The 21286-nt window shown below is 34.3% G+C and overlaps 1 protein-coding gene across 7 annotated transcripts in view; it reads right to left on the reverse strand.

Annotated features, from left to right (window-relative positions):
* Window positions 1-21286, reverse strand: part of LOC116336648 (poly(rC)-binding protein 2) — a 61029-nt gene that overhangs the window by 6674 nt on the left and 33069 nt on the right. For all 7 annotated transcript variants that reach the window (XM_031760627.1, XM_031760629.1, XM_031760628.1 and 4 more), the window contains 2 exons: window positions 19480-19558; window positions 15936-16031 (listed from right to left, as the gene is read on the reverse strand). In XM_031760627.1, the coding sequence (XP_031616487.1) occupies window positions 15936-16031; window positions 19480-19558 (175 nt within the window). The remainder of the gene's footprint in view (window positions 1-15935; window positions 16032-19479; window positions 19559-21286) is intronic.

The following is a 21286-nucleotide window of genomic DNA, read 5'->3' on the forward strand; positions in this document are numbered from 1 at the left end:
CTTGAGAGACCAAACAAAAGATAGGTTATAAAATGCCTCGTTATCTATTCATAGTTTTCATATTTTTGTTTGTTACACAAATTGATTTTGCTTCAGATGCTCATGGAAAGAAAAATACGACCACTGTTTGTTTTAAAAGTGTTAAATTGGGTTCAATCGACAGTGAAAAAGCCAATAGATTCTTGTTGAACTGCATTTCCATCGTGTTATCGATACAGCAATGTCAGCAGAAGTAGTAGCCAATTTTTCGTTCAGCCCCATCGTCAGATAGTGACGATATTTTGTTCTGTGTATGATTGAATAATGTTGATTATATAGTAGACACATGGAGAGTGATATCGGCAAGATGGAAATGCATTGAAAGTGTAAATGTTCCATTAAATGAAGAAAATGATGTAGCATTTTCGTCGAACGAAGAAATTTATTTGGATGCCATTGAGCATTGGTGTTGCTTCAGTCATTGCGGCCTCTTTGCACACATAACTTCTTTCTCGCTCACTTTTTTTTATCCATTTCAGTCTTTCGTTCGCTTTTGCTTTCTCGTCTCCGTGTGCACATTATCAATAGACAGGAAGAAGACAATAAAGAACATAGCAGCAGGGAGAAGTGAATAGGAAAAACTGTCATTGAATCGGCAACAATGGGTTCAATGCAAGTGATATATGCACACATCGGCAAAAGGATGAATGAAGGTAATGTGTCACACAAAGAGCCCTCTTTAATGTTCAAACAACGATTTTGCTTCTCATTTCTCTTTCTGTGTTTCACCATTTTTGAGTGTGGCAGTGTACATGATTCGCTTATTCAGTGTATCGAACGCTTTTTTTGTACAAATCCACTCAACAGACGAGAAAATTCATTATTTCTATGAATTCGCACATTGAAAATATAACAACAACACAAGAATGAAAAAAAAGAACTAATGAAACGGGGAGAGAGAAGAAATGAAATGGAGGCATATACATTTACGGTGGTGTAAAAAGAAAAACCAAATTCAATTCCTTTTTTTATCATCATCGTTGTCGCAGAACACAATTACTTTGGCGAGAATTTCTTTTTTTTTATATATATTTGCATGTGTTGTAGAACTGAAATAACATTTCATGCAAAATAATCAATGCTGAGTCAGCAGAAATAAACGAACAGTAAAATGTACATGCTTGCGTTTAGCCAACGGAAAAATAAGAAAACACTGAGAATCCAAATGCATTACTAATACTCAGAAGAGAATGAAAAAAAAAGAAGAAAAACTTGTGCAGGCAGTTTTTGTCTTATTTAGAGTGGATCGTGTGCTCAGTACAGAGAGAAAAGAAATATCCATTGCCAAGAATACACTCGCTAAATTATGAAAGAAAATCGAAAAAATATGGTCGTTCCAAACCACCAAACACGAACGCTCGCGCACACACATACACGAAAACATAAATCGACCGAAGAATAAACAAATAATTGAGTAGGTAGGAAGTGAGAGATTATAAACGACTACTTGAAACTTCCGTAATTGTTTTTTTTTCTTTCGTTCTTTTTTTTCTTTCTTTGAATGGAACAATGTAATTCGCCCAAAACAATGTGCATCATAAACGCAATCAAACGGCACTGAATTTATTGCAATATAAATGACAATGCAACATTCCTTACAATTTTCTTCGATAGCATTTCTGATTCCTATCCACCACCTTTGGCCCCCTGTCCCTGTCCTCAAGTTTTGACGAAAACTCGAATCCAATTCAAATACTAATTTATCAAATAACTCGAATTTTGGATTCGTGTTTAGAAGTTTCTACCATTGTTCCAAATGTTCGACTCAAAATGTGTTTTAAGCATCGCGTGTCTTGTGTATGTTCAAATGTAAAACAACTTACATGTATTCATCCAATTAGATCAAAATGATTTGGTGTCTCGCGTTTTCATCCCGTATCCAAAATTGTTGATTGCAATTCTTTGTAATGTTCAAAATGGTATCGTATCGAATGAAATTCGACATAATCATTGAAAATGTGATCGGTCCACATTTTAAAACACCCTCGATTAACCCGTTTCATGCCCGTTCCCTTTTTCTTGCCGCGTTGCCTTGTATTGTGCGAATGATTCTTTGAGTACGTGTCGTTGAATTAATTTCTCATATAATGAACAATGAACATTTTATCCACACATACACACACAAAAAGCATAAGCAATTGTGCCACAAAGTTTTCGTAAGCGAACGCTTAATTTTCTGTCAAAGGTGGTTTCAATTGAATTGAATCAATGATGTATACGCAATCCGAACGCTTAATTTTGTGAATTCGTTGAAACGCCACATTAGTACACACATGAACACACTCACAAATGAATCATCTCCATTTCTCTTTTGCCATCAAGTGTAAACAACTGGGTGAACCAAATGAAAAAAAAAACCGAAGCCATCAAAATGTTGGGCGCAAAATTTCTGCTTGATTATTATTTTATTTGCGTTTCCGTGTTATTTCCATTGCTTGAACGAAATTGTATTTACGTTCGACATTTATTCGATTTTCTCGTTCAGTTTTCAGTCGTTTTCTTTTCTTCCATTCCCTTTTTTTCTTTGTTTCAGTCTTATTTCCTGTATGCACAAAAGCCAAACAAATAGGCCCACCACTCTGGAGCGTACGTTAATGGTGAGTTTGTGGCGAAAGAAGAAAACAACACCAACAACAAAACTCGCTTTTAGTCTCTCTCTCGATTACGCTTTGAGACGGAAAAAGTAAAGCGATGAAAAAAAGGATAAGCACGAATTTAATTAAGAAACTTTTCGAAAACACTTAACCGAAAAATGAATGCAAAATAATACATGGATGCATCACACGAGACTAAGAGAGGATGCTCTCGCAACGTTCGTAATTATGCACGATTCAAAACACCGATTTAAAAAAAAAATTGGATTCTTAATGCCATACAAGTCCAAGTCTTTTCTTACTTTTGGCTTTTTCCTCTCTTTTTTTTTCTCTCACTCAAACGAATCCAATTCAAAAATTTTATTTTTTTTATTTTATTTTATTTTTTTTCTGTCGAAATGCAAGCTGCACTGCATTCTTCTATTATTCGGATGTACAAAAGAGATAGAAAAAATGCGACAAAAAAGGAGATGAAGTGAATAAAATGTTAAATAGCGCGGAGTAAACCGAGCGAACGATGTTACTCGGTTAGCGTTCAGTTATACACTGCCTGATAAATGCAACTGCTTGACGCTCGTCGACTACATTCCAATATTCTGACGGGCGACCACAACGAGATGGAAATTCTAATTTATATGAACTCACTCATACACAGTACGCTGGAAATGGTCGAGCCCGAGCACATTGAAAGGGGGAGAGAGAGCGAGAGAGAGAGAGAGAGAAGGGGCAACACAACGGCAACCAACAGCAACAGCAGCGGCGGCAAAAGCGGTGGCAGCACCACCGAAACGAACGATATGTACGATAGAACAAAACTCACGACTATTTTAAAACACATTGAAATGGTGAAACATAGGTAACAAAACCGACGAAGAAGAAACATGGACAAAATTCCCTTCAATATTCACACATGCGTAATGCACACACACCAAATGTGTGTAAGCAATGCATAACGGAAAGGTAAGCCGTTTGTGTTCATGTTCGATATTTTAGGCAAGGCATTATAACACAAAACATCAAGACTGCACACCGATATACACACAAAGCGCAAAGGGATGAATCGAACCGAAAAAGAAATAAGAAGACAACAACATGATAGATATAAATGGAATGCCATGTTTCGGTTCTCTCTGTCGTTTACCATCGCACATTTCGGGCATTTCTTGCGATCATTGCATGCATTATAACTCATACTCATAGACCCAGCACCACTTTGCTGTGTGTATGTATTTTTTTGTTCGTTCAAATTTCGTGTGTTCTTTTTCTTCATCTTTATTGGTGTGTTGTCTCTGGAATGCATTTTGAGTTTTTTTCCCTTTTTTCTATTTTCTTGTGTTTCCGAACAACAGCACGAAAGCAAGCATATGGAATCACATACGGGTCTTACTTAAATGTGCACAACTGTCTTGTTGTTGCTTCGTTTTTTTTTATCACGATAATCTTCAAGGAATTTTACAGAGAGCAAAATGATGATGATGATGGTGGTGGTGGTGGCGGTGATGGTGAAAAATAAGAAAACAAGAATGAAGCAAAGACGATGAAGATGCCTATTCAAAAAATAAAAATGACACCGGCTGCTCATTAAATAGAAATACTTGAAGCCGGCTGTTGTTTCCACATTGCATTGCAACCAACAACGTTGCTGTTGCTTAAATTGTATGCGATGTGAGCAGATGAACTGGATGCAACAAACAAAGCAAGCACTTCATAAATATGATGCGCGCGCGAGTGATACAGATACAGGAACTGTAATTACACGGTTTCAACATTATCCAGTCGTTCTTGGCATTGCTGCAGTCTTCTTGCATCTTCAACACGGCAAATAGAGAGAAAATCACTATCTCTCGCTATGTGTATGACTTTTTTTTTCTTGTTCATCTTTTTGGGACACATTTTGGCATGTTGAACGAAAGTTCCAAGCAAGCAACTCTCAACGTTTGAATTGAATAGTGAGAGTAAGTCGTCTTCTACTTTGAACAAAAAAAAAACTAGTTGATTCGAGAAACAGCGATTAAAACTTTGTATAATAAACGAAGGCGAAAAGTGAGAAATGGTGTGCGATCGCGTGTGCGCGCGCGTACACATATCACAAATAGTTTTTGACATTTGTGCGAATGCATGAGCAAATAGAAAACAGCGAGAAAAAAGGCACAAATAAGACTCATTCTCTCGCATATATCCACAGCTCGGGTTGAAAATTTATTCAAACAAGTTGACACAGTTATCAAGGCTTAAATTAACAAAATATATAACTATCTCAGCCGGAAAAATGTATATACAACTCACTAGACGCATATTTGAAATCTCTTAAGCTTGGGCTTAGTCGCTTAATATTTCAACAGCAACGGAGATAAACTCTCTTTCCCGCGTTATCTATATCGTTTTCGGTATATCTCTCATGGTAAGCACACTTCGGCATACTCATTCTATAACAATTATTGGATGCGAAAGAAAAGTTTATGCAAACACCAAATTTTCTACGAAAACTCATAGGATGAATAGCGCCGAATACATGGTTAAAATACTGAAAGTTGTATGCCCCACAGTTGCGAGAGCACGAAGAAACAAAAAAAAAAATCATTTTTTTTCAGCTAGGGATATGATCTAATCCAAACCATTTCTGACAATTCGCAGAGTGGGTTCCACTCTTAGAACACTTACACGGTTGAGGCAAATTTATTTCGTTCGGGCTCTCTTGGTCTCTCGTTTGTTCTCCTTCACATTTTGGATGTCGATGGTAATTTATACAGAGTTATGAATCGTTTATTTGATGTATAGAATCAAATTACGGACACGTTTTTTCATCATCATCATCGTCATTTTACACCATACTCTCTATTCAGTATATTTTCTTGCTCTTTCTCTCGTTATATTCACTAGCAGATTGGCATATGCGATAAGGTATTTTCTTTTCATTTAGTTTCGCCATTAGTTTGGTACATTGTACTAATTCAACAATCTGCTTGAACTTTTCGTTGAATTGCAAGTTTTTCAAGGCGAATATCTCACGAGGGGTGAATTTGAGCATTTCGTTTTGCCATTTTTCATTAAAGTAAAATTCTTCCGTTCCATTACGAAAACCACATAGCGATCATAAATTTTCATAGTAAAATTACCATTTTGGAAAATTCACAGATATACATTGCATTCGAAGAGAAAACATTTTCATCTGAGAGTTTGTAAGTTTTGGTTTGACTTCGAGAAATTACAACGAATTCGTATTCATACAATACAGACACACATACACAAACAATGCAGAGCGAACAGAATTTTTCCAAAATAATTTGGCTAAGTTAAAGCCATGCAAAAGCATCCATAGCCGTCTAAATTTCCTTACATGACACCATTGTGTCGTTGTTGATTCAAAAGTTTTCGTATACCGAAACATTCAAAGAAATGAAATTTTGGCGGCGAAAAGCTCTTTTGGTGTGCGTTCGTGTATATAGTGTAACACATAAAGTTATGATAAACTTAACATCAGTAATTTGTGGCAAAACAAAGCTAATTGAATTTCATTGAATCTTTATGTATTTTCTCCTTCCCTTGCTGGCAAAACATTCTATGCGACGAAAATTCTCAATTGGCAATTCACAGCCGAACACTAGTTCTTATCTTGGTCGACGTCGTCGGTATTACTGCTGTTGTTGTTGATGTCATCGACGTCGTCGTCATGTCGTTGTTTTAGTTGCACAATGCGAACACTCTAGTCGATTCGAAAATGTGGGATCATGTTTTTGTTTACAGTCGCCAATAAACCGATGCCTTCGACAAACATTCTCTCACAAACTCATCACAAGCAAACATTAATAACTAAAAAAAAGAAACAGAAAAGCTTGGTGACACATTTATATTTTACGTGCACATCGACAATTGTATTGTTGTCACACACACACACACAAAGCTCCATGGAATTGATCTCTCTCTCTCTCTCTTCACTTTTACAAGCATGATGGAGCTATAATCAAATGCTTCGAAATCAAATTGATGTTATACTTTTCTATGGCTTTCCAGATATAGATTTATAAAAGTATACATTTCAGTGTGTTTTTTTTGGATTAGTTTTCTTCTTGGTCATCATAGTTGCTGTTCTCTTACTTTATGCTATGCACTGATTTCATTCAGCCACGAAGAGTATCAACAATAAAATGTTGGTTATCATTTTCTGTTTCCGGTCACGTGTACCTCTTCGTCGATTTCTCTCTCTCTCTCTCTCTCTCTCTCTCTCTCGATAAATGTGTAAAAAATATTGATTGTAATTTGGATTAATTATGTGTCAAGAGCCATCTTATGGGTAAAAATGTAGATGGGAAACTAAAGGTGAGCAAAAACTGTGACCCAATTTAATCCATTTTCTTAATCTAATCTCGATTTTTCTTATACAATTACTACCAAATCCATAATAAGAGTGTAGGTATAGCATAAGATACACCAACTTTTTAGCCCCATCATCTCTTGGGAGGATTTGTTGTTATTGAGATGCGTATTAGTGAAATGAAATTCGAAACTTTTTCCTCAATCTCTCTAGCTCCGTCTGTCTTTTGGCCATGGTTGTTTTTTTCTTCTTCTTTTGGTTTTAATTTCCGAAATATGTCAGCGTCAGCCAATGGTGCAATGAATTTGTATTCCACATTTAACGTGAGCAGAAATTAACCAAATTGAGCTCATTTTCTCAAGCGCATCAGAAAATTACATTGCATTGCAACGAGCTTAAAGTCAAACAAAATGCATAGAACAAGACGGATGGAGCGTATATATGTGTTTTTGATAGAAATAGTAGCATTCATGAAACTGAAAAATGAATTTTCGGCAAAAAGTTTTTATCTTCGGTTGTATGCAGTTTACGAGAGAGAGAGAGAGAGAGGGAGAGGGACGGAGAGAAATAGAAAACAAAACTGGCTCCAAAGTAATTGTATAATTTTCACGATACACATTCCAATAGTTTTACCTCACACTACGAATCTTTTCGCGTTACGGAAATGTTCATACGTGTGAAATGTTAAATATTCGTTGAGTATTTTCGAAAATGTTCGTAAAGATAAAATCAAGCCGCCATCAACCCTCACCATCACCGCCCTGAAAATGAGCAGTTTCAGTTTTACAGTGACAGTGAACAATTTTCGATTAGTAGTGCACACTGTTTGCTTGTCGGATGAGGGGCTCGACCGAACGAGACAGCGATAATGTTCTGTCCTTTTTCATTTCAAAATTAATGGCTAAATAAATGTAATTTGAAAGATGTTGGCGAAAAACGATAATGATGATTTAACGATTCTTGTTGCAAGTGAATGTAGGATGCAAACGATTATACACGCACGCTCAGCCATATTTCTTTTCGCCAAATTTTTACGAGCTTCCATACTTTTGCCACTGCACTCTTGCTCTCTTTCATTTTCGATTTTTTCTCTTGCATACGGAGAGTAGAAAAACAGAACTGCTTGGAAACAACGGTAGCAAACGAACAAATCGAAGCAAATAATATGGAAGTATTTAACACTTGCAGCAGCTGAAACGAGCACAGGCCAATGCACGAAACTACATATACACTTTACAATAAGCATACGGCGACTAGCTAGAATATTTAGTGCAGCAAAGCGACGAAAGTCGCACTCAGGTTCGCGTTTCATAACACAATTTATTATTATTCATTTTGTATATAATAATCATTTATTTTCATACCGAACTAAACACACACACAACGGTTCCATTCGCAAAGAAAGCGAAACAAAACAGTTTGAAAATATAGAAATGCCATGTATGTGCACAAATATTATGACATTAGTACCCGGCAAAGAAAACGGAAATTAATTTTTCGTTTAATAAGATGCATTTTAACTCATGTTCACACTACCACTCCAATACGGCGCCACCAAAATTCATTTGTTCAGCAATTGATGATGAAATATTATGATGCTATTAGTTTTAAGCTTCTTGTTTTAAAGTGGGAGGCAGAAAATTATTCCAAATTCAGTTTTCCGTCGGTGTGCTAACGATCAAAACAACAGGAACAAATGAAGTGATAAAGTTATATGTGTGTGTGTCTCATTTTATGCCTCATTTTTCATAATCACATTTTAAATGCGATGCATGTTTTCGTATCAAACCTAATCAAGTGTCATTCCACGCGGAAACTTTCAAAATAATTACACCCATGAAACTTCAACTGTCGAGTGTGTGTAGTTTGTGTCAAACATGGAATGTTCATAGCATTACAAATGTATAATAAATGCGAACGGATTTCCGATCGATTGAAGTGTTCTTTGGCATTATTTATCTTTTATACACGACGAATGTCAATAATACTGCCACAATTTCTAACTATTGGCGGCAATTTATTGCGCTCTTTTGTGTTCATGTTGGAAAAAGGGCAAAAAATTACTGTTTACTTGAATTGTGTGCGCTTTTTTTTATTCATTCTCTCAATGAGTTGCTGACGTCTTTTTTTCGCTTGAAATTGTGCGCGTTGTCGTGTTTGTTGAATTGCCACCAATGTTTGCAGTGGGAATTCTTTAGCGAGCATAAAACAGCAAGCCAAATGCAAGCCTGAAAAACTGTGGTTAGAATGCAAAAGTAATGTTATATCATTGAGGATTCATGTTATTCTTTTTTTTATGTTTCTTTTTTCTGTTTCATACCATTCTTTCTTCAAATGGACAATCGAGCCATAAAACATGCACATAAAAGGCGATTGCATTGTATACGAGGCAATCGTTTTTCTTTCATTCTCTCGTGTTTTTTTTTTTAAATGTGGCGACAATATAGAGACTCACTCTCTTACATATAACCAATGGCATGTCACCCCCAATTCGGGTTCACTACAATTTTTAAAAATTGAAATGCCGTGAATGTGCAATATAAACCTCACACACATGCAAATAATTATATTTAATATAAGGTTTGCCATTGCTTCAACTACTCTTTTTTCGCTTCCATTTTACCGCTGTTTCGCTTGTATTGAAAATTCGCTGTGCGTCCTTTTTGCTTTCCATTGCAAATATTTTGTGGTTCAAAGATAAAACACATTAGGCTGGTTAACAGTAATGACATTGGCAACAACAGTAACATTGACAGCACCCAGCTAAAATGTATGTTATGTGTGCTCGACAAGCAATAAGAGAGATAGAGCTGAAGCGATAGAAGGTGCAACTAAATGTGGCTGTCACGATGGATGAGCTTTCATCGAAATTGCACCAAACGTTTTTGTGCAAACGCGGAGCCGGTGCCAATGATGTAGCCAATGTTGCCGCCACCGCCACCAGTGACGAGTTTTAGCTCGTGTATATCGAATCATACAATCAAAACATTGTTGAGCATTTGTTGCGGCTTGAAAAATCTTCAACAACAAAATGTATACATTTTAAAAAAGAAATAACAAAAAGAATGTCAACGGTATAAAAATCGAGAACGAGAAAGATTTTTTATCGAAAATGAAAAAAAAAAAAAAAAAAAAAAAAAAAAAAATTGAACGTTAAAAAAAAAAAAAACAAAAAATTTTTTTTTACAAAAAAAAAAAAAAAAAAAAAAAAAAAAACAGTACGCAATGGACTGGGAGAAAGAAAAACCATGAACGAGTTATTTCTCCACATAAAAATTAAAATTCGTATACCATCGGAGTAAATGTTCTCCAATTCACTGTAGGCCTGTGTTTAAAAAAGAAACAAGCCCGCATTCTGTTACCAAAGCGATAAGGATCTTTGAAGAAAGAAAAATATTTTGTCGAGCTGCAGTGAAATAAATGAATTGAAGAAAGATCGTTTTTTTTATTTTCAAATAATTTTCATACTTAATTCGCATGATTGAAACGCGTTCCAGTGACGTAGGCTTCCATTGTTTAACTTATTAATAACATTATTATTATTATTTTTCTTTAAGATTAAGTTTTTGCCCTTTTTTATTGTTTTTCCCATATTCAATCTCTTTATTTAGTTGAAGCATTGGGTATAGAATTTTTTCTATAAATGTTGAGTATTACTTGTTTGTTTCGCATTGTTTGTTAAAAGTGCAAAAATGTTTGGAAAAACAGGTTGGAAGGAAAAGTGTGTTTTGTGTTCATGAGCACATCGGCGGACATTGTGTAGTTTTGATTTTATGTATCTTTTTCTCTTCAAATGGTAGGGTTTTTTTCAACTCAAATTAATAGTGACGAAAAAGACCATGCATGCTATGTCGTTGCTTTGATCGTGATTAAGCCGGCGGATTGATTGGCGCCTTCGTGAACTCTTTGTTGTGATAATAATGGAGGGCATTTGGCTACTTTTTGGTTTATTTCTGTGTCATTCATTTCTCAAACCAACCCTTCCTCCAAAAAAAAATGAGAGGTACTCTTTATCATCATCAATGTCGTAAACCAGCCGGATTCATTTCGTTTATGAATATTGTGGATAAATGCGTGCTCATTGGACAAATAAACATAAATATTGCAACCATAAAGTGATCCTTATCATTAACGATAATCAGGTAATTGAAAGTCCACCACTTCTACATGCATATAGTTAATGTACGATGTAAAAGAGTTCGTCAACTGCAAGTGGAAGTGTTAGTGTGTCTCTTAATCGCTTGAAACTCCCCATACTCATGCCTTAGTCTGTTCGCGCAAAACATTCATGTAGCCCCATACAAAATGTATGTAAGATACTGTTTTAACGACAAAGGAGCACTGAGAAATGTGTATAAATAAAACGCACATTATGTCATGCATTTATGAACAGAAATGAAGTTGAACCGAGAAAATTAGCATTTGCGTGCAACTGGCAAGGATACACCGAACAACGATTCGAATTCGATTAACAGCGTAAAATGGAAAATGAGATTATTGCAGGGGACGGGATTTTCATCATAGTTATTGTTGTTGTTGTGGTTTTTGGATGATTAAAAGTGCGATATATGTGTGTGTGCGCGCGTTGAGTATGCAAACAATATCACCAACGATCCCCAATCACACATTGTTTTGTGGAACCGTTGCATTTATGGGAAAAACAAAAGTGCGTTAAGCTATCATGCTTTTACATGTTCAAAATTCATTCGTTTATTAATTGTGCGCCTGTTTTTGAATATCTCGATTTAATCTCATAATTTATTTAATTTTTGATATTCATGTTTACAAGCAGATTTACGTTCGTTCACCCGCACTTCCTCCCCCTTTTCTCGACGAATTCAATTAAAAGATTCACCAATACAGAAAAAAGAAGTGTGTGATTCACTGTGACAATGCTGGCGGCACCTTTTGCCAGTTTTCGCCTATTTTCAGCAATCACATTAAAATTGCTCGCTTTGACTCAAACTAATTTCTTGAATTGTTCTTTTCACTTTGTGAACTTTTCTTATGTAAATTATGTTTCTTGATGAAAAAGTTTTTGCCTCTTTCAAATAACAATCTCGTTTTCTCTCTTTCTATCGAGTCTATGCACTCTTGACATTTGCTGGCATTTGCTTGGCTTATGTTTCGAGAACTTTATGGAATTTCGTTCGGAAACTGGTCTCACTAATGTTATTTGAATTGGTGATGTTGAAGCGAAAAACTTTCGAAGAGCATCAGAAATTGCATTATTTGATGAGCCGGAAGAATGCTCCCTCTCTATCACTTTGCATTCGCCCCGAAGCACTCAATTTCAATAGAAAGCGTGTATAGTTCAACTATTTTTTTTTTTGCTTTCCCGTATATATGCGCGCAATGGGTGTGCATACAGTGTTCTAAATTATTAAATATTAAATTAAAATAACATGCAATGCAATTGGTTTTGGCTTTTGGTACATTAGATATCAAACAGAATTTCGATACTCACATTTTCTATTGCACATACACAAGCCTCGGTATCATTTTAAAACTGAATCAATAGATTGTCAAATATGTCCACGTCATACACGCACTTTATAAATGTGTAGTGTATGTTTCATTCGGTTGATCGAGCTATAATCATATTTTGGAATGACGAATAGTTGATGGGAAAAAAAGCCAAATGACACAAACTGAAATTATGGTGCGGTTTGTATTGAAAATCAATTTTCCGTTGGGTCATCAGTAATTACAATACTTTTCCATATTGTGTGTATACAACAAATGGATTTTAAAATTTGTGTTTCAAATAGTTGAACAAATTATAGCTTTAGTTTCGGTTTTATTTTCTTTCGTCTATTTTTCCTCAATAATGTCCCGCCCATTGAAATTGAACAATGAAAAGAGAGAGAGAGAGAGTCCAACCACACAATATATTAACAATATAAATCGGAAAAAATATATAATGAAAAAGAGTCACGATGCAGATAGAGTAATAGAGCGAGTTCCGAGCATAAATGGTTTTTCATAAGAAATACACACGATTGGTGACGAAGTCAGTAGAAAAAAGTGCAACGCTTTTATGTAATAAATTTTAAAATAATAAATAATGAATAACGGTTTGTTCATGTTTATCCATTGAAATGACATCGACCGAATGCAGAACGAGCGAGCGAGCTGGCAAGTGATATAGATAGAAAAATGACAAAAAAATGAATCCAAAGACATACACAATGAATAAATAAATAAATCGATATTCTTTATTTACAACGCAAGGGGATGATAATGAAAATGGCTGTGACTTGACTCATACTCATGTGTGTTCAATATTCAAAAATACACAGGCTATTATCAACGGCATGACAATACCATTAACCTGAAATTCGAATTCGTTTTAGTCGCTCTCTCTCTCTCTGGCTGTGTCTCTCTCATGCACACGCACCCATTATCTCTGCTGCAATCGATTGGCCGTTACAATGGCCATATTCTCATGATATTATGTCATCTAGCTGTCGGTAATTTACATGTTGTTGTTATACAATTTACTGTGTGTATGTGTTTTTTTTTTCGTTGTATATTTAATTCATCTTATTATCCTTTCTTGCGTTTTCAACATTGTTATTGTCGCCCATTGTGGTTGTTAGTGGACGATGTACTGTCCAAACTGGTGAAAGCGACCGACCGAAAGAGATACGACCGATGTGCGGTTACAATGTGAATTTAGTTTTATATTGTATGTACATGTACGCCAAGTTTTTCCTCGGCTCTCGGCTCTTGATTGTAATGTAATATGAAATTATATGGTTTAAGCCCCCCCATGTGACATATGCGCGACATCAAACAATTCATTATTATTTAGTTATTTAGTAGCCCAATGGCCAATAGAACTTCGTCCATTCTCTCACTCACTCTCGAAATAGTTTGTAGTGAAAAGAGCGTGAGCGCGCGCGCACACACACCACTGAATGTTCGTTAGTTTTATTAACGACAGCATATCGACATGCACATAATATCATCTAGGGCTATCAAATAGTCGCATAATGGTACTACTTTTTTTCACTCTTTTTCTTCAAATTTTGCTCGTTTCCATTGAGTTTTCATGTAAATCAACTTTCCAAAACTCAAAAACTCTGCCAAAGCACCGAATAAGAGAGAATGCATATTACGTATTGTATGGAAGGTTCTCACCATAATATGATTTTCAAATAGTATTATTAATCTCAGGTAATTAACCATTAAGTCACGCATTTCTATGTATATATCGATGCGACGACCATCACTCAGTGCGTCGTTCAACTTTTCGAATTGTAACCGGAATATTACTTATTTGCCATATTGTATCTGAATATATAAATGTTAACATAGTAACTGCTCTCAATATCACACGATGTCGCCATTAATTCATTTACGCGTTGAAGCATAAAATTTCCATACCGATGGATGTATAATACAACATCGTCCGGATGAAAAGTGGGGTACTTAAAACCGTTATAATATTACCAGTTTTGACGCCCCAGTTTTCTCAGTGCTCAATAGATCAATATTGATTTAGAAATTATTTCATTCTCAAGCCTACCCGTTTTCGGTTTTAATTCGTCTTAAGCATCATCGCATCACTTTAAGCCAAACGAGACGAACATTTTCTTAATCCTTTTAACAAAGTTTAACATTGAGATGAGAAAAAAACGGAAATTCCTGTTCAAACGGATAGCGAAACTCCAAATGAATTCCAGCTCAAATTCAACAATCTAATGAAAAATGATTTGCTTTGAAATGCTGAGAAGAAATAAAATTGATTAAAATCCACCCTTTTATATGATATTGGATTTGAAACAAGAGATGACATCAACATTTAAATTGTTATTCCACCATCAAAGCACCATCAAACTATTTCGTTTGGTTTTTTGTTTCTTGGTCTGTTTTAAATTTATTTCATTTTCAGAAAGAGTCAACGAATTACGTTGATCCCAACAAAATCAGACATTTCACACGCATAATCATGAACTTTTTTGTCACTTCGATCAAATCAAGCCGTTTAGATTTTAATTTCATTCGAAGTAGATCGTATATACCTATTGATTTTCTCGATGCTATAACAACCTAATTACAAACTGGCATTTTTGACCAAATCGCGAATAGATCAAAACTATGTAAAATGATGATGGTTGTCGCGGTGCGCGGACTCGACGGACGCACACACATACAATATCGAACCCCAAATAGTTTGCTGTGTATATTTGCATACGATATTTAGACCAGTTTATGACTTATGAATGGTTCGCGACCATTTTTCGTTGTTTGGTGCTTCACTCGCACTCGAATATAATTTCGTTTGGGTCAGATTGTGCTCATTTGTATCGACATAAATCACAAAATCGAATACAACAGCTCCTCTCTCTGTGTCCAATGAAAGAAGAAAAAATCCAACAAACCAGAAAATGTCGCCCGAAAAAAAAACAGTCAAAGCATAATTTGTGCTTCGTGTACTGTGCCAACCGATTAATTTTCAATTCGAACTACACTCGAGTTATTTATTAATGAGAAGACCGTTATAAATATTGATTATTTTTTTGTGTGTATGCTCAATTTTTTTGTGACGATCATGTCAATACAAGGACACACATAATAATCCGAAGAGCCGATATAATTTTATGGTGTTATTTTGATCTGGTTGTTTTATTTTCATATATGATGTGGATCGATAGTTACATTTTTTTTCTGCTTCTTTGTCGGTGGCCATTTTATACATCATAAAATGTGAATAAGTAGCCAAAGGAAATGGCCATAAATTAATTAATAATTACGATTCATTTACTGTAAAATCAACAAACTTACAGCAATTCGTAATGATGATAATAAAACGTTTTGGAATATTCGATTAATAAGTCGATCATTGGAGTGCCTTAATTACATAATTAATTATTCTCTAAATCATACAATTTTATGTAAATAAGACTTTAGCTATTAAGGATCGAAAAAACTGTGTTTGGTTGCCCTTTTTTATATGAATATTTATAAAATATAGTACTTACATCTCGAATTTCCTTGATTTTGCCGCCACCCTTTCCAATAACACAACCGGCCAAACTTTGATGAATCAACAAACGTAAATCAATTTCGCTGTCCGCCTATAGAGAGAAAATGAAAAATGTGACATTAAATCATTAATTCGAATCAATTGGCTTACAATACAAACACTACAAAGTTAAACATTCGATAAAATTAACAATCTCTATTGCATTTTGGCTGAATGGCTTTACATTTTCATTTGAAATGAATTGTGTTTTTTTTTTATCGTTTCGATCTGTTTTCGTCAATTTTTGCTGGTTGTTGACTTTTCAGCAAGCCATTGTGTTCGCGCTTCGCATAATATTTATTCTCTTTTCAGTCGGTTTTTTACAGTTACACTGACTCCAAACACACTATATGTTTGAATAAAATAAATATACACCGAACGCTTGCAATTTCTTTGCACGTTCGCAAAATTGTTGATATTCACTAAATGTCGTGTTTTTTTTTTGGTTCAAGTTCTTTCTCTTTCTCGCACGCTCATTTGAAATCGAGAGTCTCGATCTATTCAATGGATGTGATTGGAATTCAACGAACGATGCTTATTTTGTATCAGCTCATTCATGAATGTATATATAGATATATTTCTGTAAAAAGTTTTCGATATTCATGTGGAAATCGCATTTCCACAAGAATCAATGTACTCTACAATCCATCTATTTTATCCAATAAAATGTGCAGTGGACAGAATCGAAGACAGCACAGTAACAATATCACGCTTAGTGTGTTAGATGTGACACACTTCTTTAAATAAAATGTTCAATCAAACCCGATCAAACCTGAAGGTACTGCTAAAATGGTCGAAGAGCGAAAGATAATAAAAAAAATTGAAGCATTTTTATTTTCTATCAATTTCTTATTGCACTTCAAAGACTCTTTGGCAACGTACACGCGCGATATCGTGTCGTAATTCCACAAGATATGCATATTGATTGGATTCATGTATGTATGTTTAGGTACATGTTTTGTTTAGATCCATTTTGGCTGTACGGTTTTCTTTTTTGTTCACCTTGCTTGAGTGTACAAGTTGAAGGTGATGCTCTATCACCAAAACTATGTAAAATGCAAATACTTTGATAGAAAATTGTTAAGGTAAACAGAACGAATTTCCATCTTGTATGTTCCAAGACACAATATATTATTTTTTTTTTCAACTGAAGGATATCGAAATCGTAAATTCGATTGTCTTTCTGTGAAATGACATGCAATTTGATTCGATTCGATTTTTATATCGATGAGAAAAAGTAAACATTTTAACATTTGAAATTTAAACGTTTCGTGACAAAGTAATGCGTGTTGTTTTCATTGTCTCACATGAATGACAGTGGATAGAATCGAATGCATTGACAACAAATTGTCGATCATTTGAATTCGACAAAAGTTTTGGAAAACTTTGGAAAATTGGGCGTTTTGAGCGAAGTTTTAAATGCCGAAACCAAAAATCGTCTACAATATGTCATTTTAATGTCAATTGTTTTACATTTGTTAGAAGAAAAAAACGAGAGAAACATTCGCTCGAAGAATTGTCAAACGGTGAAAAAGTTACTCCCCTTTTAAGATGACAACGACACCGCTCTATGTCATTCATGCGTGTAAATAATGACAACAATTGATATTTTTTATTGAAAAAGTAAAAAAAAAAAACAGAAAAAGGAAGCACACAAAAGGATATGAAAAAGCACACGCCTTCTAATTAAACTTGTTGGGTATTTTGAATGGATTTCGATGCTTGGATAGTGACCACATGTTTGTGGTTTACGTGGCATACGCTGTATGTCCTGAATCGGTAATTGCTACAATATAAACCGAAAACCCCTTTCTTCTTTCGATTCCAAATAATTAGCGAATCGAACTTATTCAATTGAATGCTCCCATTGAAATGATGACAACAAGGTATGTAATGTCAATAGACATTTCAAAAAAACATATTGAAAGACAGCTGGACGAGAAAAAAAAGAACAATCCATTTGTATCGAGGCAATTCAGTTTTTGTTTTGTTTTCAAATTTAGTACACAAATAATGATTGCAACAATAAAAAACGGAATAATGTTTCATTCAATTTGAAATTATCACATTTTTTTTATCAGTTCACAATCCATACATTGCATTGTCCACATTGCGTCTATATAATCACGGGTGTTCCGATGCAACAGCAAAATAACAACTTTTTTTTCTTCTGTCGTCATTGTAATGAAAAATATGAGGAGCTTGTATTGTTTCATTCAATTTGACGTGGCTTGCCGAATTAAAACTCATTTCCGTGTGCTTGAAAATATACCACTTTACAAATCAACTCTATACACAGAGAAAGAGTTTGAACGTTTCTATTTGCATATCGCATTTTCCGTCGAGCTTAATTTTAAAAAGTCTGAATGCTTTTTTTTCCTTTTCTACTTCTTATAAGTTATTGTTTTTTTTTCTGTTCAATTCGATAAAATGCAATACAACGTCCTGTGCATGTTTCTCTGTTGCGCTCTGACTTCAATTTGATATGAGACATCGAAATCGAGAAAATAAAAAATAAAAGAGTGAACGAAACGGGCGCGTGAACGAAAACAAAAATAAAATTTCGAATCGCGTGTCTTTTGTAATTACTATTTTAAAAATTTATTTATATGGCAAATGTTTATATGTGTGTGCGCGAATGATATTGGCTACGGTTTCGGTTTTAGCGGTTTCGACATGCATGTCGAGCTATGTATTATATTCATGAAACTGTGAATATGTGGCGACTTACTGTCTATTTGTGGCAAAACAACGACATTGCGGCTATCCAATAACAATTTAATGAAATATACGCTCTACACAAAATCATTTCTTCTTTTTTTGCCATGCACACTGTACTTTCATTCCTTTCGTTTGTTTTTGATTCTTTATTTGTTTACCATTTCAATTCAATTGTCTTATAATTGGGGATCAGTTTACCTGAGAGCTGTTGTTTCGATCAATTGTCCTATCAATTCGTGTACCGAATCAAAAGGCAATCATTTGAACAATTTTTTCCATCATCAACCATCAATACTAGCAAATTTAATTTACCCATTTGATAAATTAACTGTCTCCATTTCAGATAATTTTTTTGTTCTTTTTAGATCGTTATTTTCATTCCGATTTTAATTGACAAATTGTAGAGTTAAGAATTCTCAGTTCTCGTTTATTACAAATGAAAAAAAAATGTTGGCAGACGCAAAATATGTTAATAGAAAAGATGAATGACAGTTATTATACAATGTAAATTAACTTGCAAACTATAATGGTCAATAAAATTTTATGTGAGATTTTCGCAGTGTATCCTTTGATGCAAACGGCAAATAAATTTTAATAAAATGAATAATTGCCATAATAAATGTCGAAGCACACAAATAGACTTTGTCATTAATTTCTGGTTAAAAAAATGACCGATTGTCAGTTTTATCCTTGATTCAACCGTTTCAGTCATTCAGTAATTCAATAGAAATATTAATTTTGTTGCAATAATAAATTATATATATACCAAAGTTACTTACCTCGCCAAAGTTGTTATGCAAAATATCTTCAATCACTTTGAGAGCATTGTTGAGCTCAGGTGCAGATATATTTACCGTACTGTAAAAGAAAAGAGCCAAAACAAGAAAAAAAAGAGAGAACAAACACATAATTAGTTCAAATTGGAATTTTTAAATCAAAACGAAAAGAATACCTTACACATTTAAAGATATATGTATATATGTATATATATAAAAATGTTGGGTTGAAAAATGTATAAATTGATGGAAAATAATAGTCATACTTGACAAAATACAGAAGTTTGGTTTTTTGTCACAAACATTTTATCCAATTGGAAATTTTATAGCAAAAAAGATATAATGTGTGTAAAAAAAACAGTCATAAATTTTCGCGCCAAACATATTCGTCGAGAAAAAATAATTTTATGGGTATGGATTTATCTTCAATAAAAGTATAAACAAATAGATAAAATTGACAATGTCTTAACAACAAATGTAACCGAAAGTATTTTGAATACTTCCATTTGACGCACGCTCAAATAACAAAAAATTGACAAAAACCCAGAGTCTTTCACGTTTTCCTTCCGTATTCCACGTTGTGTCACGTTTTTCATAAAAGCATAAGTGTTAGACACATTGTTTGTGTGGTTTAGTACATGCCATTTCTATACTTATTTCCAATTTAATTTAAACACATTTTCAATTTTATCGAGTGTTTAATGCGGGCTGGTGTGTGTGCAAACGAATTTTCACAATGGTATTCAATTTCGATGGGATTTAATTAGAAAATCATAGCAAAAATGATGATATGAAACTTTATATGTACCGGATCGATTTTCAAAAAAAAAAATAATATCAATATCGACACGGCACATAAACATCCAGATACACGCGCTTACACATATAGAAAGATACACTCGTTCAACGATTATTTCCCACATTACGAATGGTTATGTTGGTTTTCTTTTACAATCATTTCGATGCCGGATTGAGATTGTTTGGACTCATGCCAAATATACTCTCGCACCACATGCACATCGAAGTGATTTCTTTTATAATATTTGAGAACCGAAAAGATGTGTTTCAAGACGCATACAGAACATGGATGTGATCAAACGATGTGAATAACAAATAAACTATAATAAATCCACCGTCACCTATAGTTGTTAATTCAGCATATGGATAAAATTGGAATTCGATTAAAAATGAGACACACAATAATATAGAAAGAGATAGAGAGGGAGGGAAAGGTATGGATAAAAAAGAGAGAAACAAACAATAATGCCCCGTTGCCGCATGAGCCGCGATTACATATAACAAATGATCTTTTGAATGATAATTAGTGGAATTATTTTCTTAGAATTAAAATATATAGAGAATAATGGATTAATGTGGTTGCAAAAATGAAAATGCTTTATTAGAGACTGAGACGGAGAGCGTGAAACAATATGATTGGTGAAAGTCTTTTAAATGCGCATAATTTTTTGCGTGTTTTTTTTTTGGTTCAATTTTGTCTTTGAATGTTGATGTTCTGGTGAGGGCGGCGTTGGTTGACGAAACAGTATCGATTTTCAGATCGAATCTAATTCATTGGAGCGGACAATTTGTGTGCGATTTGCCATAGCAACCTGTGGATTGAATGATGACTATCAAAATGAGAAATTGATTTTTGGAAACCATTCAAAAAACTTCTTATTGCGATTAATCGATACGCAAAACGAAAAGAAAAAAAAGAGAGACTGAAATAACAAATTGAATTAATTTTTAAATGTTCGAATGATGATTGGAAAATTCTACTGTATATTGAGATTAAATGAAGTATCATTGT

This window comes from Contarinia nasturtii, unplaced genomic scaffold (genome assembly GCF_009176525.2).
Source record: "Contarinia nasturtii isolate CC-2019 unplaced genomic scaffold, AAFC_CNas_1.1 Cnas_scaffold_187, whole genome shotgun sequence".
NCBI classification, from domain to species: domain Eukaryota; kingdom Metazoa; phylum Arthropoda; class Insecta; order Diptera; family Cecidomyiidae; genus Contarinia; species Contarinia nasturtii.